Below are 27,162 nucleotides of genomic sequence, written 5' to 3'. Positions count from 1 at the left end.
ACTAAGAAATCAAGAATGCAGTCTTAAATGTATCTGAAGATGATTAATAAAGTGATAATTTACAATGGCAACTGTGTGAAGCAAGCACCGTAAATAACATTGTTTTTCAAACATACAAGGGAAAGCACATTATCTAATATTATGGTTTAACATGTCCCGACATAGACATCACAATGTACGGTGCCAATGCAATATTTTACAGTGTGCACAAGGAAGAAAAAAGTTTCACAGGAACTTACTTGAAACATCATTTATTATCCAAATTGTGTGGTGAATATTTCAGTTATCGTTCATTATACCTTGCAGTATTTCTGTGACGGTGTGAAGTCGTGTGATGCCCTAACAAAACTGAAATCGATATCAAAATTGTTAAATAGCACATTACCAGAATTGAACAAAACCATTTTCCCATAAAATGCAGAAAGAGCCAAAAAGGCTCAGGGTTCTTATTTGTTGGTGGGACATGCACTGCAATATAAAAGTTATAGGAATTTTGGGAAGATTTTAAAAATTAAAAAATAAAATTATTCTCCAGCGCTGACTAAAAAATATCACAGCAGTAAAGCAATTCCCATATTGCTTATACAAATACATACTGTAATTCCCTTGCAATATACAAGGGATGGACATACTTAAATATTTTATTAAACATGTCAACAATTGTTGTTCTATAACTAAATTCTATGGAGGATTAAATTATTAATTTGCAGTGAATTTTGTTTTTTGAAAAATACCTAATTGTTGAAAATACATTTTCAACAATCAGGTAATGCACAACGGATGCCTATATATCTGGGAAATCAGCCAAAAATACTTTTGTGAGGACATTTTAACATACAATTGTCAATGAAAAAAAAAAGTCTCAGGAGACTTAGTTTCCTATTTTTAAAATTGACAAAAACATTTTGGAGCACTACTCAGTAAGGCATAAGTTATATAAGAATTTCTATTGAACCATAAGCTATACCAAATACACTGCAAAAAGGTTCAGATCAACTTAGGCAAAACACTCCCAAAAAAGTATGCATCTCTTTGTTTAATAAATTAAGCCTTGTGAAATGTGTGTGCATGCATTTACAATACTTTAAATTAGGAAAACTGTCACCACAGGCTTTGCTCCTAATGTTTTTTTACATATATATATACACAAGTCCAGGTTATACATTACGTCTGTTGGTATAAAAGTGCATATGACTTAAAACAAAATTCTGGCTTTAACAATGATGTCACTTCAGTAAGTTGCACCCCTTGCTAAATATTTGGTTTATGAAAAGAATACAGTGTTCTAGAAACAAGCACAGAACAATTACATGTTTGGAGTATGAAACAGTTTAAACAATATGCTGGAATTAATGTACATTTTTAAAACACATAAGCTTGCATAAATTGCTCAAAGTTAAAAAAAAACTCTTGCATTCTCATACAGGAAAAAAAAATCTCATTCACTGTACACCATATAGTAATCCACATACCCACAAAGAGCAGGTTTAAAACCATTTCTACTACTGGACTCAGTACTGAACTCATACCAGATAAAAATACATATATTCACAACAAATGGAATGTGCATTTATTCATGTCCGACAACCCTGATTTAAATTATTTTAAATTAAATTACCCATAAATTGAGCGTAGCATGAAGAAAATAATACTATTTTTAACCAATACAATTTTTAACAATTCATGTCTTTAATTTGGTATGGCCAATTGCTTGCTCTGTATACTGTCATGGGGAACTGCAGAATGTAAGGAAATCAGTGTGGCTCACCACTACTAGTATGGGAGACAGGTTGGCGACAACTAAGAACACTCTCCTCTCAACCTGTTAGAAACACCATTTCTATATCCCACAAGTCTCAAGTGCCAAAAAATAAGTTAATACTGGTTGAGGACTTGCTGCAGTACTTTTGCACCACAAGCTTACAGACACCTGACAGCTTACTGTTGTGTGGCAAGCAGAGGTTATCCTGGCTGCCTCATGTCCATCCAACACCAGTCACACTGCCTATAGCGCACTGCTGTACAGAAACCCAGGGCAGTTAGTCACTTATAAACCCAGGAGTCCACATGGCTACTGGTTCTACTGGGCTCCATCTTTGTGTCAAATAAGCACTTTTATGGGATGACCAGTTAAAATTATTCTATGATGCATGTGTTAAAACACTTTTCCTTTTACCAACAGCACAACATCATAATATCTCCTCGAGTCGCAAATGTATGAATGTCAGAGAAAACGCCATTCTGAACAGTCTTCTCTTTCTGTTAAAAGATTCTGTTAATAAAAACACAGTTGCTGGTAAAATCCATTAAAACAGGTAACACAGCTAAACTAAAAAACAAACAATATTCAACCCGTCTGGTGAAAAATGTAGTAAAGGTAATTCATTCCTGTATTACTGACCATCTTCTCAACAAGCAGAATGTCATGTGCACCTAAACATTTAAGCTGTATTGGTTTTGTTCAACAAGTGGATATCTGTTCAATCATAAATAAACCAAAGAAACAAAACACTATGAGTGAAATACTGAAATTATGCCCACATCCAAGGCACAGACAATAGAAAGGTTTAATGAAGCATTCAGTCAAAAAACAAAACAAAACATTATCTTCTGTAAAACACTGTTTCACAGCCACATATTTTTAAACCAAAATGAACGGAACAACTAGTTCTTTTACAATTTTCTTTTGCTGTTATGGACTAGGGATAACAAGAATAAAAAGTGCAAATGACTGCAGAAAAATATGCTAGACGTAATGTGTATTTTAGTGGTAACTGGACAACATTGTGAATAAATTTGCAATGCAAACCTAATCATTGTGGTTCCTGTGATTTGAATTTGGATATAGAGTACCTACAAGTTCAACCCAAAACTTAAAATTGTGTTCTTCAATAAGTACATTTGTCTCAAACAAGGCACTGCAATCTGTTAATTTAAAGGAAGGCCAGTGTAAATAGGCATTTGTGCTCCAAAATTAAATATTCTGAATTTAATTTTTACTTTTGAACTTTTATCATCTTGATCAGCCTGTATATTTGTTCCTCACATTTTGAGACTATATTGCAACGCGCTCCTCTAGTTTTCTTTCCAGGTGGTTTAATAAGCCATTAATTGTACTTGGAGACTCCTAATTTAAATTGCAGGCCAAGGCAGAACCTGACCACAAAAAGAACCTCCTGGATTTAGGATACAAAGGCAGTGTTGTACACTAAGGCATTTTTTGCTTGCAGGTCCTGGACTTATTTTGGAAACATGATTCTAACATTAAACCAGAGACACAACGGTGCTGTCTACTTAAAAATAAAAACACTGAGTTATTTTGCCACATGATTTAAAAGCACATGGAGTAAAAACTGTCCATTCAGTTGTGAACTCATAGTTTTTTCTGCATTAATAAAACAGTTCCCTTCTTTATCCTGTTAACTTTAAGAGCAATGACTATTCATTGAACTAGATGCAACTGATAAAGCCAACCATTTCTCAGCAAGACCTGATGCTAAAAATATTTGTTGTATGCTTCCAAAGTCTGAAACCTTTGCAATTAGGTGACCTTGCACTGATGCAAAGTTCAGACTGGATGCCTGTCATGACTTCAAGTGATGAGAGAGGATGGATTTTTGCCTCTGTGGCTACCAATGTCTTCACATCTACTGAGCTCTCACAAACTGTCAGGTTTAGAGTTTGGAACACAAGGTGCACCATGAACTTCTGTTACGGTGTAGTGGAGGCATGAAATTTCACAAACGCTATGGCAGCTAATTCCTTGCAGAACTCCTCCAACACAATCACTCCTTCCAGTAAAGTCATGTGGTCAATGCTGAAAAAAGGGACAGAAACATAACCCAGTGTTAATCTTTAATGTAAAGAACAACACAAATTATAGAGCTGTACAAAAAAAAATAGTAATTTCAAAGAAGGAAACAAATTACATTGCGTCAATTTTCTAAAAAGGTAACTACAAATTAAGAATTATTCAGAAAGAAGTATAGTACACATTTATCATCATAAATATGATATACAGTAAGTACAATAGTTTCACATACTGACTCATATTGTTCACTTTAGGATTTTAGAAACATCTTTTGCCAGTTTTGTCAGTTACTTCTACAGAAAGACTTTTGATATACGTAATCTTTAAATTCAGAAATGACCCAATGTTCGTTTTGTAAGCAATTTGACTCGGTTCTCCACTATGACCCTTTTACCAGCTGTAGAGCTAGAGAAGGAAGTACAGAAGGCCCTGTTTTTGGCTTCTTCTGCATCATTTTGAGCCATCTGTTCTTTTTACAGAGAGCCTGTGGCTAGGAGGTCATCCGATGGAGGACTGAAACAGTTGTCATGGATCTTATGCAAGGAACTGGTGTTGCATTCATTAAGAAGATGTCCAACAAAAAAAAACCTGCCATTTCATCTCCATTGGATTAAAGAATATTTATTGAGTTAACAGGCAACCCAGTGGGTCCACTGTTTTGGTCACAGTTGCCTATGTAAGAGTTACAAACCCAAACTGATTAACTGGTTCATCTAGTCAGAAAACATACTTTAATGTTATTGATGAAAGATCTTGGATTGAATTTACCTTGGACCTTCAGGTTCCAAGCCCAGCAATCGTTTTCTGACCAGCAGAAGTTTTGGAGTAAAATCTGGGATGCGTTGAATTCTTAACATAAGATCACCCACCACCTGACAATACAGAACAATATCAAACTGAGTTATGCAAAATGTTTTATAAGAAAGATTTATTTTTTTCCTGTATTGTGCTATTCAGGTAAAACAGTGACAGATTTTGTGTGCTCTCATTGTTGAGGTGTACTTTATATCTGAAGTGCTTACCCTGACAATGACAGAGAAGAGAGATCTGCAGCATGGAGCCAGGTTGACATATGGGTCTAACAGGTACTCGTGGATATGAGGGTGGGGAAATAAGGCCAGTTTTGATAACACTGATGTAACTTGTAAATTCACATCATAGGGCTGAAAGCACAAAAATCCCATGATTAATTAAGAATGGGTTTTATCAAAACATTCCAAGACGATCCCACAACAAATTATATTAATGTAGTGGAAAAAGATTCCCCATTTTAGTCATAAACAAACAGCGACATCCAAGAAAAGTCATAAACAAACAGCGACATCCAAGAAAAGGAGAAAAAGGCAGAAGTAACACATAATTTAATATTTAATGGAAGTGCAAAATACTAGAAATGCCAACAATTTCACTACAAAGCTTAACAAATTAATAAACTACAATTAAAAAGACAAATGCACCTGAATACAAAGAACTTTCCAAAGCACTCGTTTCTCATTTTAAAGAGTTTCTTGTTGTAAGGAGCTTAAAGCTTCACAAGTTCCCAGTTAATTCATTATTTTGCTTCATACCTGATCAAGGATTCGTCCCATCCTATCAAACAAAGTTTTAAGGAAATGCCCTTCAAAGAATCTGGAATCCAAATTGCATTTTTCAAAAGGCTTTGGGGTCCCTGGCCAATCCCATCTCAAACAGATGGCACAGTAATCCCGAAACTGAGGAAATAAGACAAATTCACAATTGCATCGCAATTATATTTAAATTGAGAATGTCTTGCATGGATTGTACATTGGTTACAAAGCAGCATATAGTCTTACTTTGCACAATAACAATGTAATCAGTGAAACAATACGTACACTGGCTATTTAGTTCAATTCAAATATATATATATATAAATGCATACAGCGCACATCTTTTTTTAACTATATACAATATGATTCTCCATATATGTGTGTGATTATATATACATGTGCACATATATATATATGAACAAAACAGATCCTCAATTTAATATAAACTTAATTTGAATTAAACAAACATCTTCACCTGTCTGTGGGCATCTCTGAGGTAGGTGTCATAGCCTGTGCCTTCCACATGGTATGAAGATTTGGCCTCATCGGGGACTAAACAGAGAAAACTACAGACAGGACAAAAGGTATAGGATTATTTTTCTATAACAAAGGAAGTAGTTTACACAACAGACAGTTCAAGTAGCTGGGTGCTGTACCTATTCACTATCTTGTGGACCTCTGTCTTGCCATCTGGCTTTGTGTGATCTGGCGTCTGAGGTGGTGAAACACTCAGCCAATCGGCACTCGACACCCTGTTGTCAGGGGAAAAGTCTGTGAACAATGGATCTTCCTCCAGGTCTCTGAAAGCACAGTCAGAACAAATGATGATTACTACAACAAATCATAAAAAGTGTACAGCTTTACTGTATAAGCTGTTAGGCAGTACATGTAAAGAAAAACGAAAAAATTATCTTCCTTAAATTTCTGTGCAGGAAATAATAATAATAATTGCTTACACTTATATAGCGCTTTTCTGGACACTCCACTTAAAGCGCTTTACAGGTAATGGGGACTCCCCTCCACCACCACCAATGTGCAGCATCCACCTGGATGATGCGAAGGCAGCCATAGAGCGCCAGAACGCTCACCACACATCAGCTATTAGTGGGGAGGAGAGAAGAGCAATGAAGCCAATTCATAGATGGAGTTTATTAGGAGGCCATGATTGGTAAGGGCCAATGGGAAATTTGGCCAGGACGCCGGGGTTACACCCCTACTCTTTTCGAGAAACGCCCTGGAATTTTTAATGACCACAGAGAGTCAGGACCTCCGTTTTACATCTCATCTGAAGGACGGCGCCCGTTTACAGTATAGTGTCCCCGTCACTATACTGGGGCATTAGGACCCACATGGACCACAGGGTGAGTGCTCCATGCTGGCCCCACTAACACCTCTTCCAGAAGCATCCTTAGTTTTTCCCAGGAGGTCTCCATCCAGGTACTGACCAGGCTCACACCTGCTTAGCTTCAGTGGGTTGCCAGTTGTGAAAGGGCTATTATTGTTGTTTACAGTGATTGAATTGTCATGGGTCTCCATTTACCAGGAGATCGCCTTCATGACAGTAGACACTGCTCAACAACACATGTGAAAACCAACATTTGATACTGAACCAAGCTTGCAATACAGAATTAAAATATACAGTAAAAAACATGCAAACTAAAAAATGAAAAAAAATAAATAATTTTGTGCACGAAACAAGGCAGAAGCTCTTACACTGCCCCAGGTATCTGGCCGTTTTCCACAACATCTTTGTCCTCTTGACATGGAGGTTTATACTCGGCATAGTTCCTTTCTTCTAAATTCCGCAGGACTAGGTTGCTGATTATGTGCTCGTTAGGTTTTTGCAAAAGGTGTTCAAACATTCGTAGAGTCATTATACTGATCTGTGAAACAGAAAAACACAACAAGCCAAAGATTCTAAGTGTTTCATAAGACAACCAAAGCTTTTCAGTTACTTAATGTTCTTCCCGTGTTGTTCCCAACACCAATAGGCAATTTATATAACCTACAATGAAGTTAAATATACCACAAGAAAGAAATAACAATGAGGACTTTTCTTCTGATATCATAACATTCATTTTCTTTTACCATCTCAGGTTCTTCTTTTTAATAGTATGAAAAAAATCTGCCTGTCAGTTTCTCACCTCATCTGACAGGTGGTCACAGTGCTCAATGAGCCGATGTCTCAGAGGGTATCTGTTGATGTCACGTAGGGTCTCGGGCTCTCTCTGCTCTCCCAGGATGAAGTAAATAGTCTCCTGCAGCAGGGCCTCTGACGTGACCTGACGAATGATGCGATTCAGAAGAGCCGTGGAAGTCAAAATGCCAATCTCTGACCTTTGGAGAAAAACATCCAAATTGAACACAATGCAGCACAAGGCAGAAGTGCTTAACAGAATACAGACATCAGGGCTTAAATATCTCTAACCATCTTTTATCACATTCTTAAGAGCCACCTGCTCAGTAAGCATAGTTAGATTAAAATCTATTCCTGTGTTTGTTATGGGTTCCACTGTTTTACTCATTTTGTGATTCTGTAATATATCATGTATTAAGCACAGTTGTATAAGGTTTGTCATACAGATTTTTTTATTCATTTCAGGTTTCATTTTTAATGTATTAGAGAAAGAAAAAAATATAATTAAGTACAGGCATTTACACTGCACCCAGATCTTAAATTTCATAGGGATCGGAGTTCTTACAAAGGAGCACCATGGTTGCTAAAATGAACTATTAATTATGTTCTCCAGTTTTATAAATTTAAATGAAATGTCACTTGATTCATTTTTTAATTGTTTAGACAGTTGATAAAGTCGATAAAGTATGATATTTTGGATGTACTTGGTCGCAAATGTAGGAAATCCAATAGATTTGCCCTAATAAGAGCAATTCTAGGAGAAAATGACATGTCTTTTTTGCTGCTACATGAGTCCCTTGTGGCGGCTGTGTTCTGGAATGGGGCACTTACGTCTGCATTAATTGGGGCTCCATGACAGAAACAAGGAATCTCTCACGAACCGCTCTTGCGAGCTTAACAGCAGCCATCTGTCGATTAGAAATAAAAAAAAACTTAGATAAGACCTACATGACTTCTTATCCTAACATCACTGTCAATAACACAAGCACATTCTATGAGACGAGCATTAGCAAAAAAGCAGCAGGGCGGAACTTGTGAGATTCTTACGAATGGTGAAAGAGTCTGTGATGTGGTTTACAGGTGGGGAATGGTGGGGAAGCCTGGTTCTCAAAATATCAGGATTCTCTGATTTCATTGCACTTAAGTAATCAGTTAAGTGAATTATTTTTTGCTAACCTGGCTGCAAATGAACTTTTGTGGAGACTTTGCTCACTTGTGTTTTTGTGCTAGCATTCAACGGGCTCATGAGGCCCTCTTGTGGCTACTTGAGAAGCCACTGCAGGAACTTAATGAAAAAAAATGAATATTGAAAAGAAGAAAAGAAAAATCTTCAACACAATTACAAAATTAATCCACTATTCTTGTTGTTTTTAAGGTGATACATGTATTTGATAGATGCTTTATTGATCTCATGAGGGAAACTGCAGTGCAACCGCAGCCTAGCACAGTCAACACAGCACAGTGTAATGAAATAATACATACAATACCGTCAGTACAGTCAGTGAGAAGTGCACTAAAAAAAGTTGCTCACAGTACAGAATATACAAAAAACAGAACAGTACACAAAAGTTGCAATGCACATGTGCAATATATTTTTATATTATTATAAAGTCCCTAGCATATATTGCACAAAAAACAGTTGAAAACAGGAAAAACCAGATTTAAGCAGTGAGTTCAATGTTTAGTCCAAAAACACATCAATGTCAATGTTGCCCTTGCCCAAACACACAATGGATGAGTTGTACAGTCTTATGGCAGAAAGCAAGAATTGGTCAAATTTGGTAATTGTACAGAAATATAGTATGTAGACAGTATGATTATTTTTATTTTCACCGTTTTCAAAAGGGTAGGCCAGAAAAGAAACAACTTTGTTTAACAGAAATACCTTTTGTGCTTCTTTGATGAGCTGATCACAGTAATCCAGCCATGACAAGAAAGAGATGAGAGCCCGCTTGCCAGGGAATGCTGTAGCATCTTCTTTCAGATTGTATGCATCCAAGCTGTCATAAACATTGGACATGGTATTACTTTTCAACTCTTTTAAAACAATCATGTTGCTGCTTCACTTTAAATATGACATGATTTAAATTCAAATCACTAACCACACTAAAACAGAGTACAATGCAGTAAGCTTAAAAATGCAATACTACTGTATATGCTTAAGGTTTGTGAGTTTACCTCCACTTACATAAAGGATATAATCGAAATTTCATATTAAGCATGAAAGGTGACCATGACTGATGGGGAACATGCATCCAAAAAGACCTCAAATGTTTATTTTAAACTTAAGTTAGGATATCAGATAAAATTAAGATATCAGCAGTTACCACTGAAAGCAAAGTTAAAAACATTTTGTTTTTTGCAATCATGACTATTTCATGGAATTGCTTTTGTTCAAGGTACAGATAGATCACTGAAGCAAAAATTTTGTCTTTGCTAAAAGACAGAAATACAGGGCCTTGCAAAAGTACCCCCCCCCCCAGAGTTTCCATATTTTATTACTGGTTAACCATCTAATCGAGAAACTTAAAAAAAAGACTTTATATTAAACACCTGCACAATGTACCCCCAAATGATTAAGCTACACATGCTGATAGTATATTAATAAATTAGATACCTTGAGAAAATTAAAAGATTCTGAACTGCATAACTACTGAATCCCTTTATTAAGACAACTGCTAAGTCAGGTGTAGAAGAATTGTTTAAAACAACAAAATCTGTGTAATGCCATGTGCGTGTAATCAAAGCAGTTTAACTCGACACTGCATGTTTCCTCAAACAAATACTGAATTTCAAGCTACAACTTGCATAATGATATAAAAAATCCTATTATGGAGACCAAAGAACTTTAAAAAGAACAGAGATTAAGTAGCAGAGATTCAGATCTTGAGAAGTTCATTATCAAGAAGTGAAATGTGTATCTGGCTGTCTTTATAAACTGATCAGCCTGAAAAAGTAAACAAGAAACTTTGGGGATGCCAAATGTGAAGGCAACAGTGATTTTGAAAGACTTTATGCCCGAGTAGGAGTCACTGTTCATATATTGAAAATATCTAAGTCCTTACACAAAGACAGAATCTCATATGACATACAGTATACTGCAGACATGAGGCAGAAGGTTTTATGATCAAATCAGAGAAAAGGTTAACCTTTTGATTTAAATGCAAATAAATCAAGCAAAAGCCCGGCATAGCACATCAACTAGTCAGCACCATCACAACTGTCAAGAATGAGTGTGGCAGCAACATGTTGTTATTGTGGATGCAGATCATTAGCAGGGGTTCCACAAAACTTGTCACGATTAAAGGAAAATTGCTGGTGAAAGGACAGGTGAATTCTCGAGGAAAATCTGCTCGAGTTGCTAAAATAAGGGTTTAAAAAAATTCACATTGCAGCAGTATAATGACCTGAAGGCCAAAGTCAACATCGAACAGTCTGACAAAATAGATTGAATGTCCTTGAGTGGCACAGTTAAAATACTGACTAAAATCAAACTGAAAGTTTACTGTATAGTTAAACTTGGCAATTGCAGTCACTCAGTGATTGCATTCCCCAACAAACCTGTCAAACCAGGAATAATTTTATCAGGAAGAATGGACAATTGCACCATCCCAAAGCTATTGTGCAGAATGTGCAAAGCTGACAGCAATAATTGCTGCCACCAAGTAGTGACTTGGTGAATTCTTACAGTATGTCATCAACAAAGTTCAATGTATATATAGTCTTGACAGGTTGTGCTGACATTCAATTTCCATTCAATTTGTCAAAAAAGGTTAATTTGACAAAAAAATACATTGATTGCAATATTAATCAAAGGAGATGAATACATTTGCATGATTCTGTATGTAATTCCTCATAGAATTGTTAGTTTCAGTTCTCTGTGAGCAAGAAGCCGTCAAGGACATCATTCCCAATAAAACACTTGTCTCTCAATCTGTGGTTTGACCTTCAGTAGCTAGAATGGGTTTTCTACAGAGGATATCAGCAGAGCTTGTTTTGTCATTCAAATTCTTAATTGCTTTGACAGAAATATCTGACAGAGTAGACCATTCACACTTATTACTGTCCCTGTCTACAGCTTTGGCTAGATGCCATAGCAGAGGTAAATGTACTGACCTCTGTTCTGACCAGCTTCAGAAATGCAGTGCCTTCCAAAACTATTCAGAACCTTGCGCAGTGCATTTTTCACATTTTTTCGCATTAATGTGTCATGAAACTTTAAAGCTGCAATTAATATTTACTATATAAACAAAGTGCTCCATACATTCAAAGCAAACAAAAACAATAGATAATTAATTTAAAAGTCCAATGGAAAAGTCAAGATTAGAGAAATATTCAAACCCTTTGCTATGGCAAACAAATTTATTTAAACGAACAAAATTAATTTAAAGGGGAACTGCAATTCCAATTTCTCAGACCAGCTATTAAATCTCAGTACCAAAAATTAACTGACAGTATCGCATAATTTGACAAATTTCAAATTAAGCCTAAATTTCAGAACCTTTTGAAAGTACTGCATTGCTTACAACTACATTGTTGTATTGAAAAATCACTGGTCTTGCTATGGGTGAAAGCAAGAGTTTGCATGAACTGCAACGTGAAAGTGGCCCTTCCAGCTCACTAGTCACTGTAAGCAAATGAGAAACATGGTCTCCTAACAACATTAATCCTTTACTATATATATACTATGCTATATATTTACCATACAGTTGTATGCAAAAGTTTGGCCAAATTACATGTTTTGTTGATTTTCTAAGTGAAAAGAAGTTAACACAACTTCAGCAGTGAAAAAACTTAAACTTGACATATTTCTGTTAATTTTAATGCACAGTTACTATTTATTTGCTAAATTTAACAGATTGAAAAAAATAAAACAGTAAATCTGGCATGTGCAAAAGTTTCAGTCAGTACTTAGTAACACTCCCTTTGGCAGAAATCACAGCCTCCAAGTGTTTCTTGTAACCAGCTAACATTCTTTCTATTCTTGTTTTAGGAATTTGTTTCCCACTCTTCCTTGCAGAACGCTCCTAGTCCAGAAATACTCTTAAGTCATCTCGCATGCACTGCATGTTTGAGATCTACCCACAGATTCTCAATAATATTCAAGACTGGGGACTGTGAAGGGCATTCCAAAACCTTAATCTTTCATTTCTTGAAGTAGTTCATGGCTGATTTTGAGGTATGTTTTGGATCATTGTCTTGTTGTAATATCTAACCTCTTTTCAGCTTTAGTTTCTTCACTGGCTGTGGGACATTAGCTTCCAGGATTTGTTGATACTTATTAGAATCCATTCTTCCCTCTACCTGCACAATATTTCCTGTGCCACTGGCTGCCACACAACCCCAAAGCATAATAGATCCACCCCGATGCTTAACAGTTGGCAAAAATAACACTAGTGAATCAACTAGAAGGGTGCCCGACCTTTTGCACATGCCACATTTACCGTTTTATTTTTTTCAATCTGTTAAATTTAGCAAATAAATAGTAACTGTGAATAATTTGCAGTTAATATTTGCAGAAACATTTCAAGTTTAAGTTTGTTCGCTGCAGAGGTTGTGTTAACTTCTTTTTACTTAGAAAATCAACAAAACATGTAATTTGGCCAGGGGTGCCCAAACTTTTGCATAAAACTGTATATACTATATACCCACATATATATTTTAAACTATGCGACACTGTCAAGAATTTAGCTGTTCAGAATGTTGCACAGAAAATAGAGGATCGAATCAGCAGAAAGTCAAAGTGTTTCCTTTTCAAAGGGATCAACTAGCCAAGAGATGGATAATAAGCATAGGCACTGATGTTGGTCCCATCGACACGTTTCTCAACAAGATTCAGCGTGAAGTACGATCAAATAAGTACAAGCTGTGCAGGAGACATTTCACCCTAGAAATGTTCAAATGGAACATTAACGAGTGGTATTTGCCAGCTAAACCTTCTCGAAGTCGATGTTGAATTCAACTGCACTCATTCAAATCAGCTGTTCAGACGACAGGCCGGGCACAATGTACAAACTTGCTAGAGACTTATCCAAAAAGACTTGCGGCTGTAATTGCTATCACAGATGCTTCCACCAAATGCTGAGAACATGGCTCTGCATACTCAGCAATCGACATATTTCAGTTTCTCTCCTTAGTTTTTGGTGCAATTACTATAACTTAACTTATTCTTACAAGTCCAGTGTCAGCATTCAGGTTTTGATTAAACTGTTGCATCATTTTAGAATTTTAAAAAAACAAGACACCAAAGGAAGGGTCTGAATACTTTCTCAAGGCACTATGTATATCATGCAACAGAAATAACTGATATTTCTGGTCACCACCTGTTGCAAATGCAACAGATATTTCACATCTAGACCAAAGGCCACAGCCAAAAGTAACCTTATCCTTACCCTTATCCGCTGATGCGATTAACTTTTGGCAATCAAAAATTTAAAGCACACAGAAAACACCTGCAATCTTTCCCTCCTCTCTCTTGCTGTGGCAGAGGCACAAAACAACAACAACTGTAGACTACATTTTGTCAAAAAAACATTTTAATTTCTTTTGGTTCAGTGACAGTCAACTAAGGGAAAAGCTGTTTTGTTTTCCTGATTTAACAGCTCACTAGTCTGAAAAGTACTAATTTGCCAAAGGAAATGTTTTCTCTGATTATACTGAAACATAATCAAACTGTTAATGTCAACTATAATTCTAGGGGGGTAGGGAATAGATTAAACATTTAATGGGTACAATCTAGGGTCTCCAAGTCAATGCAGCTTGGCACATACAGTGGTTCTGAAGCCCAAAACCTTAACTGTCTAATAATTATTAATGGTAACTTCTTTAGTTAGCTAAACAGATCAAATTATGTTCTCAGTGGGACATATTTGAAAACTGAGAAATGAGTTTCCAAAGGTTTGAAAACCGCACTTGAGTCCAGAAAAACTAACCTTTAGAAACATTCTGAGACCTCAACAGGATAGGTAAAGTTACCCAACTAAACTAATTTTAAGACAAATAATTAAGATTTCAGGGGGGGATCAAAAGAAAGGAACGGCACGGCAAACCTGCACAATTGAGTTTGTCACCTCAGTTCTAGATATCAGTCCGATACAAATACATGTTTGAGGAGAAGGGCTAGTTAAGGCTTTTGGGAACTGCACAATGTGACTCAAAAAGCATTGCTGTGAAATTTGAGAGCCAGTGTCCTACATCACAACACATATGAACTTACCCCCAGTTCACTGATTCGACAGTCTCAATGTCCAAGGGATCCATAGACTGTGGAAGAGCTCTGTAGAACACAGTCAGTCTCTCTGTCAGCAGTTCACACAGGGCTGTGTTCTCAGTCAGACACTTAGCAGCTGCAGGTTCAGGTAGGCTTACTAACAACATAAGACCTTCACAAGCCTTCACTACTATCCGACCATCCTGCACAGACCACAGTAAAAGGAGTTAGTGCCGAATACACCCAACATTGTATGGGTTATAAATCATGTCTTCTTAGCCACACCTCCTGATTTTTAATATGCACTTAAATATTTAGTATAAATTAGAATATTATAATTTTATGAATACATATATTAGTACATCTATGACTGTGAGACGTCTGTACATATCTCAGCAAACTAACAATAATCTTCAGGCTGCAAGTCTATTGAGTGAGTATACTGAAATACCATTCTATTCCAAGATGACATTCATGTACAATTCACCGAACGTGAACCAAAGGAAAAACTTGGCAAGAAATCTACAAATCACTCACGGGACTCTTGGTGAGATTGAGTAGGGAGTTGACCAGATTGTAGTTGTGGTTGGAGTGGTTTGCTGCAGCCTCTCCCTCGGAAGACATACCGAGCTGGTTCAGTGAAACAGAAACCTCATCAGCCTGCTGTGAAAGTTCTGTCTCTCTGGTGCTCTCTGCTCCCGTCTTGTCTGCAGCCAGAGGCTGACCAGTATCTGGAGTGGAGGCATTTTTCGCTTTTTCGGGATTACCCAGAAAGCTTTCGGATGCGGGCCCTCTGGCAAAAGATGCTTTTGACTTATTCTGTTGACAGAAATAAGGGGAAACTGAAAAAAACAGCTACATTGTTCCAAATTGCATTCAAATCTCTGTTTACTTCATGATATATTTTAAAAACAACAATATTAAAGAAGCAAAGTGCCTTTTCATTTGGTGGTAACTGGCAGATATTAAATGCCTTCCACTGCTACAGCTGTTATAAATCTGTTAATGGTGATTAATGACAAAATCAACTCAATGTTTTCAAAGCCCATACTAGCACAGCCCAAGGTTAATGTACTATGTGCAAGCACAAAGGAGTGCATTCAACACAAATGGTGAACCAAACTATCCTGCAGGAAGACTATTGCATCACTCAACTGGGTGGGATGGAGAGCAGTGAACTGATTAGATTTAAATGTCTTTGGAGTAGGTTGCAACTAAGCAAATGGACTAAAGTATGCTGTTTCTAAAGTAAAAATAAAAACACTGCTTGACTATAGCTTGTAACCCTAAAGTAATATAAGGTGCAGTTATTTTACCTAAGCACTAATATGGCACTTCATGAAAAACATGTCCTGTATTGCAGCACTAACCATAAGGCAACATCAAAATAAAGATATGATTACAAAATAATATTTAAAACCAAACTTTTATGATGTAGGCTCCTGGAGAGCAAAGCAAAGAGATCCCAACATATCATCACCTACTCAGCTCTGTGACACAAGCACACCAAGTGCATTTTATAAACAAGACACAGTCCTAAAAAAACATACCATAAATATTTTCATGTTCCAGAAAAAGACATAAGACATTTAAAAACAGAATTTAACATTCAAGCCACTCGTCTTTCAACACATCTCATGCTACACAGCACTTATCTGGAGGCTCAATGATGACTGGAGAGGTGTACCCCTCCCCGACAGCACTGTAAGCCTATAAGTGTCTAGGAAACCATGGGGATTCCTAGCTGACTAATCCCACCCTACATTGGGTGGTGTTCAACCAATTGCCAGTCACAGTCAGCTAGTGACAAGTTCGGACCTGTGATCACAGAGCTTAGACTCTTCTTGGACAAGCACCTTTATCAGTTATACCACTCGGGGCCGTTTTCTGATTCACTTTTCAAATTTATTACAGCAGAATTAAAATGACTTCTTGAATATCCATTATCCTGGAATAAAAAGTCTTATATATATATTAAATATGAATTAAAACTTAAAATTTGGTGATTCTTTTCTTAAAGCAGTGCTTAGCACTCTGAAGTGGGAGAGTCTAACTTCCTATTGATATGTTGATATGATGTTGTCTTCTCATCTTCAAAACCTCTGCATCATTTTTGGAAAAGTTGAATTACTAAACAAAAAATATCATATTCAGCTGACAAGTCATGCATTCAGTGAAGAATGGATTGTTCTGAATAGACAGGGCTTTATTATAGCAAGCTGTTGCTAATGCTGTGCAAATAACAAGCAATACACACACTAGATAGTGTTTTATTTTCTTATCATGCATCTACATGTTTCTCACAAGTTACCCAGGTATTTTCTGCAGCTTGGCTCATTTCCTGCCTGCTGCATAAACAATGGAGTACTGGATCCTGGCAAATCTGGCAAACAAGGTTGACATCAGAGAATAAAGTGAAAAAAACTGAAAAACCGGCACTCAGACGCTTGATTACAATGGTTAAATATACATACCTCTAAGAAAAAATTGACAAGATAGGGATCCTGCTTTAGTTTTGCACACACAATACACAGAAACTGTATTTCTTCATTTTCTGTTGGGGCTGCAAGAACTTCTCCACAAAGTCGGACTAATTTCTGGGGAGAAAGAAAATAAATGCCTCGCAATAAGTTATAAAGAGTACTCCCAACTATGACCTAGAAGGTTTTTTGATAATTTGACTAATTTATTGATTAATTTGTATCATGTGATTCACTGTTGCCATATCTTGTTAGATTGAGATTTGTTATTAGGACACTAGAAGGCCTCCTCTCTCTTCCAGATTATTCTGTCCATCTACAGTATATAGTTTGGATTCTATCAGCTGATGGATCTAACGATCTCTTATAACTGCTTCTTGAAAGAAGCTGGTTTTAGCTTTGACAATATGGTTAGACAGCATGTACTGTACCTGGTCACTCTAGTGTAAAGTTTTAGGAACATTCTCAAAATAAAAAAAACTTAGCTTACTATGCTATATGAAGGAGTTTTCACCTTTATCATCAGTTAACTACCACGATCTTCTATAGTTTATTGCATTAAAGTGTTCTTTTGTTGAATTTTTCTTTAAAGGATTATTTCTAATGTGTCTCAGTTCTCTTAAAAAATCTGCACTGGAGGCAAAATGTCTAGACAACATTGCTCTTAGCTTACTGCCAGCATTGTTTAAAACTAAGAAAAGTATATTAGATTTTCATACATGCTCACCTGCACAGGTCTGTGTACATTTATATGTGGAAGAAGAGGTTGGCGAATCCTTCCTAATAGCTTGGTATAGAACCCCAAGACCTGCTGTTTCATTCCAGGAGGGCACTGAAAAAGAAGCATTGTTCAGGAATGAGATAATCAGACTGAGAATTGCTGGTTTGCTCATTTTCCTGAAAACACAATGCATATGTGTTGCATGTTGCTAAAGAAGCCAAAATTAATTAACTAATTTTGTTGTCAACTAAAAATAATTGTGCAGCATGATTGTACAATTATAATCTGAAAAAAGGAAAATAGTATCGAGACTGAAAAAGGCCAAAAACAACCTCTTGATAGACACCCATTTCATTACTGTAAAATAGATGAAAGCAATACAGTTAGAGTACTCCATGAGCTGAACTGATTTCTGCTCGACTTCAAAACAATTATCTCCAGGAGGTGTGTCTACATTTTACAAAACACAAAAACCGCCCAAGGCAGAACACTGACTTGCCCCTATCAGGTCTGTAAACTTGATAATTCAACACAACTGCACTGAAGTCTTTAAAAACAGTCCAAACATATGCACCTTAAAATAACGTTCTGGGATGATCCAAATGTTAAGCTTCCTAACGTTAAGCACAGCTGCATCACACCTGGGTGATCTTTTATAGAACTTTTATACACAAATAATGTGAATCCTATTTTTTTTTTTATCTTAATAAATGTATTATTTAAGATGAAGGTTTTAGACAGATGAAACCATCCAATAGGTAAGACTATTGTTCTGCGACAAGTTTGCACATACAAGCACACTTTATCACATTCAGTTTGGATGTTTCACTTCTATTTAATATGGTAAATATTTCTGCATATGAGATTTCTTTATCATGTTCTGTACTAGTTCTGTTCTATTTGTTGTCGATTTGTCTTAAGTACTGATTTAGGGTTTTTTTTGTTTGTTGATCTTCAAACAGCAAATATTTCTAAACAAGATAAATTACTACAAAGCCCAGATAATTCTTAAACTCATAAAATTAGAGAAACATTATCCCTAACTACAATCATATTAACGGCTCTTGTTTGGATGGTTTAAGGTTTGGATTAAATTAATTTTTGGTACAATGCAAAGCCAACTAGTCCGGAGTACTGCAACTGATTACAAACAGGACTTTAAATATAATATTGCTCATGCAAAAAGAGCACTGAAGCATTTCTTTCACAATTATTTGATTATATTTCCTTTCACGCACTTATGGTTTGAGCTCATGTCTTGCATCCTTTAAGTCTAATGGATGGGGTGAGCTTTGCATCACTTAAAATATAACTTCAATCTAATATTACCAAACACATGAAACACAGTGAACTGTACACCCCCAATGAACAAGTCACTTTTTCCTTACATCAGCTTTTCCCAGAGTGTAGAGTGTCTCAAGGATCTTGTGGTGGAGAAGATACTCCATGCATGGGCCAGTCTCTCCAAACTCCCGCTCATTCTCCTCCTGAATCAAAATGTCTAGCATCTGCTCCAGGTGTGAAGGGATGTTTGTATCTGTCACTGGGGCTTTGTCATCTGAAAAACAGAGTTGCTGACATTACAAAGAAACTTTCAGACTCACTAAAGTTGATCTACAGTTACGATTAGTGAAAAACAATATCACACCACAGCTAATATGCAGTAACAAACTGAAGATCAGTGGCCTCCTAACGCCTACCTGATTTGATCTTGATTTACACATCAAGAACAACTTGAGGGTATTCAGGTAAAGCAATAAAAACAGTGGTTTTGAAACAAATTGCAATTCAATGCTATTATGACACCTCTTACTACATTATAATTCTCAGTAACTTTTGTATAAAAAAGTCATTGGGAACTGGTACGTTAAACCAAAATGCCCCACCTGATGTCTCTATGTAGTAGTGTGTGATAGCTTTCCAATGATACACAAAATCCTCCTGCAATGGAAGGGAAGGTGCCAGCTGCAAAACACATAAAAACAACGATCAAGTTTCCTTTCAAAGCAGATAACTTGCTTTTAGAGGTCAATATTGACCAAACACAATTATCAGTCTTATGTCTGGTTCAGTTTTCTAGAGAACAGTAAGGGTCTAAATAGTATTTTATAGCATTTGTGTAACACTTAAAAGAGTCCTGTACTGTACAGGACAGTTTAGTGGTTCTTTTCAATGTTATACAAATGAGCCAAAATCTCAAATGCTTTTCCTGTAGTTGACAAAATTCTATTCAATTCATTATCCCCTTGGGGAAATATGTTTTGTGACAGAGTTCAGCACAACAATACAACAAAAGCAAACATCATCAACAAAGAGCTCAAGACATCAATATTTCAGGAGATAAAATAATGACTTCATTATTTAAGAATGAGACTGCAGAGGGGATGAATGATTCCTAAGTCTATTTCCATTATACCTTGGGGCGAACAGGTGTCTCCACTGGGTGTAGCGTAAATTCACAAAGGAGGGGGTTTGCCATGCACTGTACAAGGCTGTTGGCCTTCTTTAGAACCTCATGTTTTCAAAGTGTTAAATGGTAGGAATACCATAGGAATACTTACATTCATTATATAAAAGTATAATTTTAACACAATTACAAAACAGTCATCAGTAAGGACACAAACAGTAGAATTCTGAAGACTAAATTAAAATTTTGTTAGGTTAATGATAAAGAAATGCATTAATTTAATGATTTCCCTTTGTTGTTAATATAGTTATAAAGACATTCACTAGATTAGGGACCAACTTTAATTAATTGGAAGAGGTAATGGTAAGTGTGGCACTTGTGACAGCAGCAGAGTCTAAATTTAAAGATTCTTTAGGGGAACAGAAGAGGAAAACATTTGGCCCAGCCATATCCATCCTTCCATTTTCTAATTGTTTTATCCAATACAGGATTGTGGGAGAGCCGGAGCCTCCTACCCCAGCCAGAAACAGGCACAAGGCAGGATACACCCTGGATGGGATGCCAGTCCACTGCAGGGCAGACAGACACAAACACGCAGACACTCACATCAGGGCCAATTTTCCCAGAAGCTAAATTAGCCTACCAGTATGTCTTTGAAAACCTGAGCTCCTGGAGGAAACACAAGCGAACATGGGGAAAACATACAAACTCCACGCAGATAGCACCCAAGGAATTTAATCCAGACCCCCAGTGCTACAAGGCAGCAATGCTAACTGTGCGTGCTATTATGCTGCCCCCAGGCATATCCAACATTTTGTACTTAGAATATTCTGCATTCAGTATTTACAAAATATTTCTGTAGGGGTACTATGTGTGAACAGAGATATTTGGGAGCAACAGTCCTACGTGCATGCACCCCACACTACAATTCATTTAACATTTATTATTAGAAACGATCAATCTAACATTTGTTTTCATAACTTCACATAACTTAAAATTAAAGTTTTTGTTTGCAAATGCAATTTCATGGGACACACAATAGGAGCAATAGGACAACGCAAACTTGACCTTTGTACTGACAACTTTAATGCCATATCATGAGGTCATGTAAGCATATCACTGTACATACTGTGAGCCAACCTTTTCTCTGCTTATTTTGAAAGTGCATGTTGATGGATTCAACCTGTAAACTGTTATATATAGGTCTAACCTGCATACTGCAGTACCCACATAGGCAGGAATAATTCCTGATCCCTGATAGTAATGTTTAAGGCTCAAAAAACAGAAAAACAATCCACTGGCAAGTTAATAAATTCTCAGAAAATGTCAACATACAACTACGTAACTTACAAGTTTCTCTCTACCACAAAATGTTAGGTTGTACATTGTACAAACTGAGTACAAATCAAACTTAATTTTATATCACATTCAAAAAGAAAAAAAGCTATTAACTCTCCTTCTTAACTGCTTTACAAGACTAAGAAGAAAAGCATTATGTACTGAGACCTTTTTGCTTTTTCTACAACAGCACAGTCCTTTATCATTATAATCGAGCCCACACCACCTGTCCCCATGCCGTTCAGACATGTTCCTGTGCTTCGAAAGGCGTCTTCTTTGACTGGGGGTCTATTAACATAACAGCCACAACAAACTGTTTTCCACAAAAGAAATGAGTGAATCGTTTGCAAAATATAGCTAAAGTCATTTTTTTTTACATGATTCTCTGGCATATTTCATCAACCTCTTCCTCTGACTGGTAGCTAACAATAGTCTTATTTTTTAATGTGCAGAATAAAATCCTGAGACAAACATAATTTTGTAGAGCAAAGCTAAAAGTACAAGACAAGAGTATATTTTTTACTGGATCTCCGTATCAGGCTTTGTGTTTAACGCGTTTTGCGCACAACTGGTATAAGAAACACCAATTCTCATTTACAATGGGGGTCTTTTATACAGCACAGACTTTGTGATCACATTTAATGGACTCAGCAATCTGAGTTATGTACAGTACCTTGCTCAAGGGTACAGTAGTAGTGTCCTAACGGGGATCTGAATCCACGGTCCTCTGCTCAGTAGGCCACTACTCTATTGTCTTAAAGATAGATTCTCATCATTTATCTAAAAAATTATATACTACTCCACTATCTCCCAGTTTTGTTGTGGAACTGCAGCTGTGCCTTCTGGTTTTTATTCCATAATATTAGTAAAATTACTTAACTCTTAATTGGATTAATTGCTTGGTTTTAGCTGTTTTTGTAACTTTTTTCATAACTTATTTGAGGGCATTATTTCCAAGAAGCGAATCTATAATTAAACTGGTTTTAAAATTCTACCACAACTTTCTAAATAACTCTTAATTTATCATCAAATAATGACGTCTTTGTCACACTCCCATGATAAGAATTCACTGTAATTAATAGACCTGTTGATTACATTTCATTTGGTTGTTCTATAATAAACCTAAAGCGCAGGGGTTCTGAAATATAACATCTGGTGCCAAGTTCATGTACATTTCTAACCATGTCGTGCTATTAAACAGCCGCAACTATTAAAAAAATAGTTTAACGAAAGGTTGGATAAAATTAATTAATAATGAGTTCAGCTGTAAGTAAAGTTAGATTACAATGAGTTTCACCAACACCAGGACCAGCAATCCATGAACATATTAACATAACGACCGAAAAATCAGGCAGCCTTCCAGGACTGTATGCAATCGTCTGTTTTCTTCGTATTCTGAAACCAACATGCCGTAGATTGCATAAACTTAAGGTTTCACACGCATCTAGTAAAACCCTTCAGCTACTTTTGTCAAATAATTTATTTTGGAAGCTAGGGCTTATTTTTCAAACATCGTGTGTCAGTTTGAAACAAAAAAAAGCAACTGCTTCACGAATCGAAGCAATGCTAACTGATAAAGCAACAAATTAACAGATATTTATTAAATATAATACGAATAACGTGCATTAAACATTAAAAATGTAACATTAAAAAATGTTAAACACTGAAGAAACTAGTCTTTACAGTAAAGTAGATATAAGGTTCACAAACTGTGAACTGCGAAAAATTCAGACTATACACTAAACGTAGCAGTCCTGATGACAGAAAGGTCTAGTGCTAAATTTCCTTCAGGGTTGTCCTCACTGAAATGTAAGCAATGCAATTATTGCTTTTCATTATAATTCGTATTAGAACCATAACGGGCCTACTATTTAGATACAGGGTTACTAACAGGAAATTATTCATCCTGTCATCAACTAAAAGGATTATAGGAAATAGACGGAAAAATGTTCATAAAACTCATTTAAATGGATATTAAATAACAGAAAAGGAAGTACATACTAAAACCTTAACAATTCCCTCCTCTCGTTTAGCGACATTATACACCATTAATATATTAGGCCTATTTCTCTCCGATCTCAATTGTCTCCTAAGCCGTTCTGTCTGCGTCTCCTTACGGCTTGATCAAGTGCACACTCACCGCCTCGACTGCATGCTGGAGGATGGAGGTGAATTTGGAGAACATTTTGTTTTTGGACTGAAGCAGTTTCTCCCGAGAAGACCTAGAGAATTCCTCTATCTTCTTCCTATTGTTGCCGCCGCGATCCAGATTGGAAGTTTCATAAAGGTACCTTAACACAAAAAATAAAAATAAACAATGAAAACCCCAAGACTGAAACACAGCCTCAGCTGGATACACTGTAAACAGTCGACACACACAACACCTAGGACACGGTGGCACTTTGGGATTCAGAGCATCTACTAAACGCTAGAGGGAGCCTGCAAAAAAAAAGGGGAACTCTATCGCCACCTCTAGGTTAAGTAACCTAAAATGTTCCACAGAAGGCCTCTTAAAGGGTGCTGGGACTGTGGGCACTAGAATTTAATAGTAAAAAAGGGGACACTTTTTTATACAAAGAGTTGTGGGAGTCTGGAGAAAGCTAGCCAGCTATGTTATGTTATCAAAGCCTACAAGCTAAAGCTGAAAACCTAACTGCTGGAATCATAATGGCTGTAACTCCAGATTCTCAGTCTTTGTTTCCACCTATCTGCACTAATGATCCTCAGCACTTGGAAGGAGTAGCTCCCTAATTTGTAAATTGCTCTGCTTCTAGGCACATGCATTTATCATTTCCTCCACGTTATTATTTTTATCTTGATGTATGGTAGGTTTTGGACAGCATGATGGTTTGACATGTGCGTTCATGCTGCTGTACAATTTTGTGGGGTCGGTTCTGAAATGGAGGTGCCTTCCGTGTGGAGTTTGGGTGTCCTTCCTGTGTATGTGTTTGCATGCCCTGAGATGAACTGGAATGTCAGCCAATGCATAGCCCTGCCTTACGTTCCGTGTCTCTGGAGTTAAGCTCTTGCTCACCAAGACTTTTAAGAATAATGGTTAGTCCAAAGAGACAGATATTGTATGTTTGTAATTAATTATATTTTGTTTGCTGTGTTATCCATTTCATTTATCACCCAGTATGTTGATAATGTGTATGCAACCTTCTCTGAATAAGGACAACTGCAAAAGACGTACTGTAGCACTTAATAATGAAGTAACACTTGAACTGTTGCTTTAAAGATCAATTCTGCAATACATCATCTATTATCCACCAAAATAGACGTAAAGCTGAATTCTTAAGGACTTGAGGCTGCTACATGATGATAGCACAGCAAGTTTAGACTAACTTAGTGCAAGAAGAATCCAGCGTCTGAACTAATTACTGTGGACTTATCAGACTGGCAGACTGTGACAGGCAGATTGAGTGTGCATGGCAGATAAGGAGCAGCTCCGAACTGGCAGGAGTAAAATTTAACTTTAACTAGGCCATGAGGTCAGCAGATCACCATTGTCAGTGTAGCTTCCTTGTCTTTTAAGAGTGGTGGGTTCTTATCTGTCCTTGCTGTGGGCTCTAGCTGTCACTTTCCTTTTCAGAACTTGCTTTGTGCTACCCTCTTTTGTATAACCCCCCATCACAGTGAGCTTGCATTTAATTTGCACAAAAAAACAGTATTACATTTTAATCTGGAGCACTCAATATCTGATCACATGAAGCCAGGATCTTGATATTAGAGTGTGGAGTTCCCTCCACTTTGGTGTTTCTAGTTGAATCCATATATTTGCTGTAAACAAAGATGGGAATTAGCCACATAATGATATGATATTGGTCAAAACTTCCAATCTTACATTAAGAATCTTAAATATGACATGGCATAGTTGCAAAAACAACATAATGGAAACTTAACTTGCTTTTTAGACCTGGCAAGTCATTAAATGAGAGATGGTCTGGAGAGGATAAAACTAAAACAGCCTCATTCCAGCATCTAAGTCAACGTTGTGAATGATTTGCTTGTTGTATCTTACTCAGGAGTACTCAAGTACTCTTATGCTCCTTGATCTAAATGCAGCTTTTGATGCACTAAATCACTTAGTGCTACTCATTTTCAGACAGTCTTGACTATCAATGGTATTGTTTTTTAAATGATTCTGCTCATATCTGACTGACCAGAAGCATTTTGTTTCTCTTGGTCTTCATAAATCCCCCTCGGCCCCAGTCCTTACAGTGTGCTGCAGGGTTCAGTCTTGGGTCCATTGCTTTTAATTATTTATATGCTTCCCCTAGGTCATGTTAAACACAAACAAGATCTTCAGTTTCATTGTTATGCAGATAATACTCAGATTTATGTCAAAACCTTTTCCCCCTCAGATCTCCTGCCTCTGTCATTTATCTCTTGTCTGCATGACATTTGTCTCCGTTTGACATCAAACTCCATGAAGCTAAATAGTGACAGAACAGAAGATTTTCCAGTGTGTCACCTTGAAAGGCTGGAGAGTTTCACAGTAATGGCGTCAGCTGTAGTCAGGAATCATGGTGTCTTTTGAGCCCCATGTGAAAAAATTAAGACGTCTTTTTTTCACCACTAGAAATAATGCCAGCATTAGGTGATTTCTATCAATGTCCAGTGCTGAATGCTTGATTTACGTATTTATAACATCAAGGCTTGATGCCTGCAACTCTTTACTCCTTGGGCTCCCTAACACTCTTCTCATTAAGTTGCAATATGTCCAAACCTCTGTAGCTAGACTTCTAACTCAGACCAGAACCCAGCAGTGTATCAGTCATACACTTAAATCTCTACATTAGATGCCTAAAGTAACATATTCAATATACAATATTGTTACTGACTTTTAAGGCTTTAAATAATCTGGCTTCATCATAATGTACATCTTGGAACTCCTTCATATTTACCCTCCTTCCCGTAGGCTCCATTCAGTTGAGGATGGATTGCCTTACGATTTATCCTGTCTGTTCTTGTTTAATTTTATTTACTTTTATGGTATTTTCTTTCTCTTTTTCTTTCTTATAACTATGTACAAGGTCCTCGGGTTTGGCGGTTAATAAATACTGTTGTTAAATATAAACTGATGACATCTGGATGAAACCTTACTTTTCACATTGAATAAATGTGTCAGTAAAACAAAGGTACATATTTCATGATGTACTGTACACTTTAATTGAAAAAGAACGCTAAATTTCTCAGACTTTGAAGAGTTACCTGTAGTAAATACCAATTCGGTATTTACATTTCTGACCAGTGCCACAAGATGGAGCTATAGAACTTCTTTTGATTGAGCGGTGTCTCAAGGATAGATTTCATGGATCAAGACAAAGTAAAAACATGTACAACAACTCTATGTACATCAAGATGGTTAAATTATTAGTAAAAATATCATTGAAATGATTTCCCCTAAAGACTGTGATATAGTTTGAAAATTTAAAAAAAGTCTGGAGCCCATCCCAGAAGCACAGGGTGTAAGAAGGGACCACACCC

The 27,162-nt window shown here is 36.7% G+C and overlaps 1 protein-coding gene across 2 annotated transcripts; it reads right to left on the bottom strand.

Moving 5' to 3' along the window:
- Positions 1–239: 239 nt before the first annotated feature.
- fhip2a (FHF complex subunit HOOK interacting protein 2) lies at positions 240–23,970 on the bottom strand. 2 transcript variants are annotated; one of them, XM_088917593.1, is made up of 18 exons: positions 23,813–23,970; positions 19,814–19,892; positions 19,316–19,485; positions 17,934–18,038; positions 17,201–17,323; positions 17,038–17,109; positions 15,264–15,545; positions 14,733–14,929; positions 9,402–9,516; positions 8,348–8,424; positions 7,524–7,716; positions 7,093–7,262; positions 6,036–6,179; positions 5,855–5,945; positions 5,380–5,523; positions 4,834–4,974; positions 4,580–4,683; positions 240–3,817 (listed from the first exon to the last, which is right to left on the bottom strand). In XM_088917593.1, the coding sequence occupies exons 1-18, from the start codon at positions 23,855–23,857 to the stop codon at positions 3,712–3,714; spliced, it is 2,358 nt and encodes a 785-aa protein (XP_088773719.1). In that variant the 5' UTR covers positions 23,858–23,970; the 3' UTR covers positions 240–3,711. The 2 variants fall into 2 exon arrangements, with proteins under 2 accessions (XP_088773719.1, XP_088773720.1); XM_088917594.1 differs by lacking the exon at positions 17,038–17,109.
- Positions 23,971–27,162: the final 3,192 nt, after the last annotated feature.

Source organism: Atractosteus spatula, chromosome 5, assembly GCF_055471065.1.
Source record: "Atractosteus spatula isolate fAtrSpa1 chromosome 5, fAtrSpa1.hap1, whole genome shotgun sequence".
Lineage (NCBI taxonomy): Eukaryota > Metazoa > Chordata > Actinopteri > Semionotiformes > Lepisosteidae > Atractosteus > Atractosteus spatula.
Note: the sequence above shows the minus strand (reverse complement) of the source record. Positions and strands in the feature narration are given on the sequence as shown.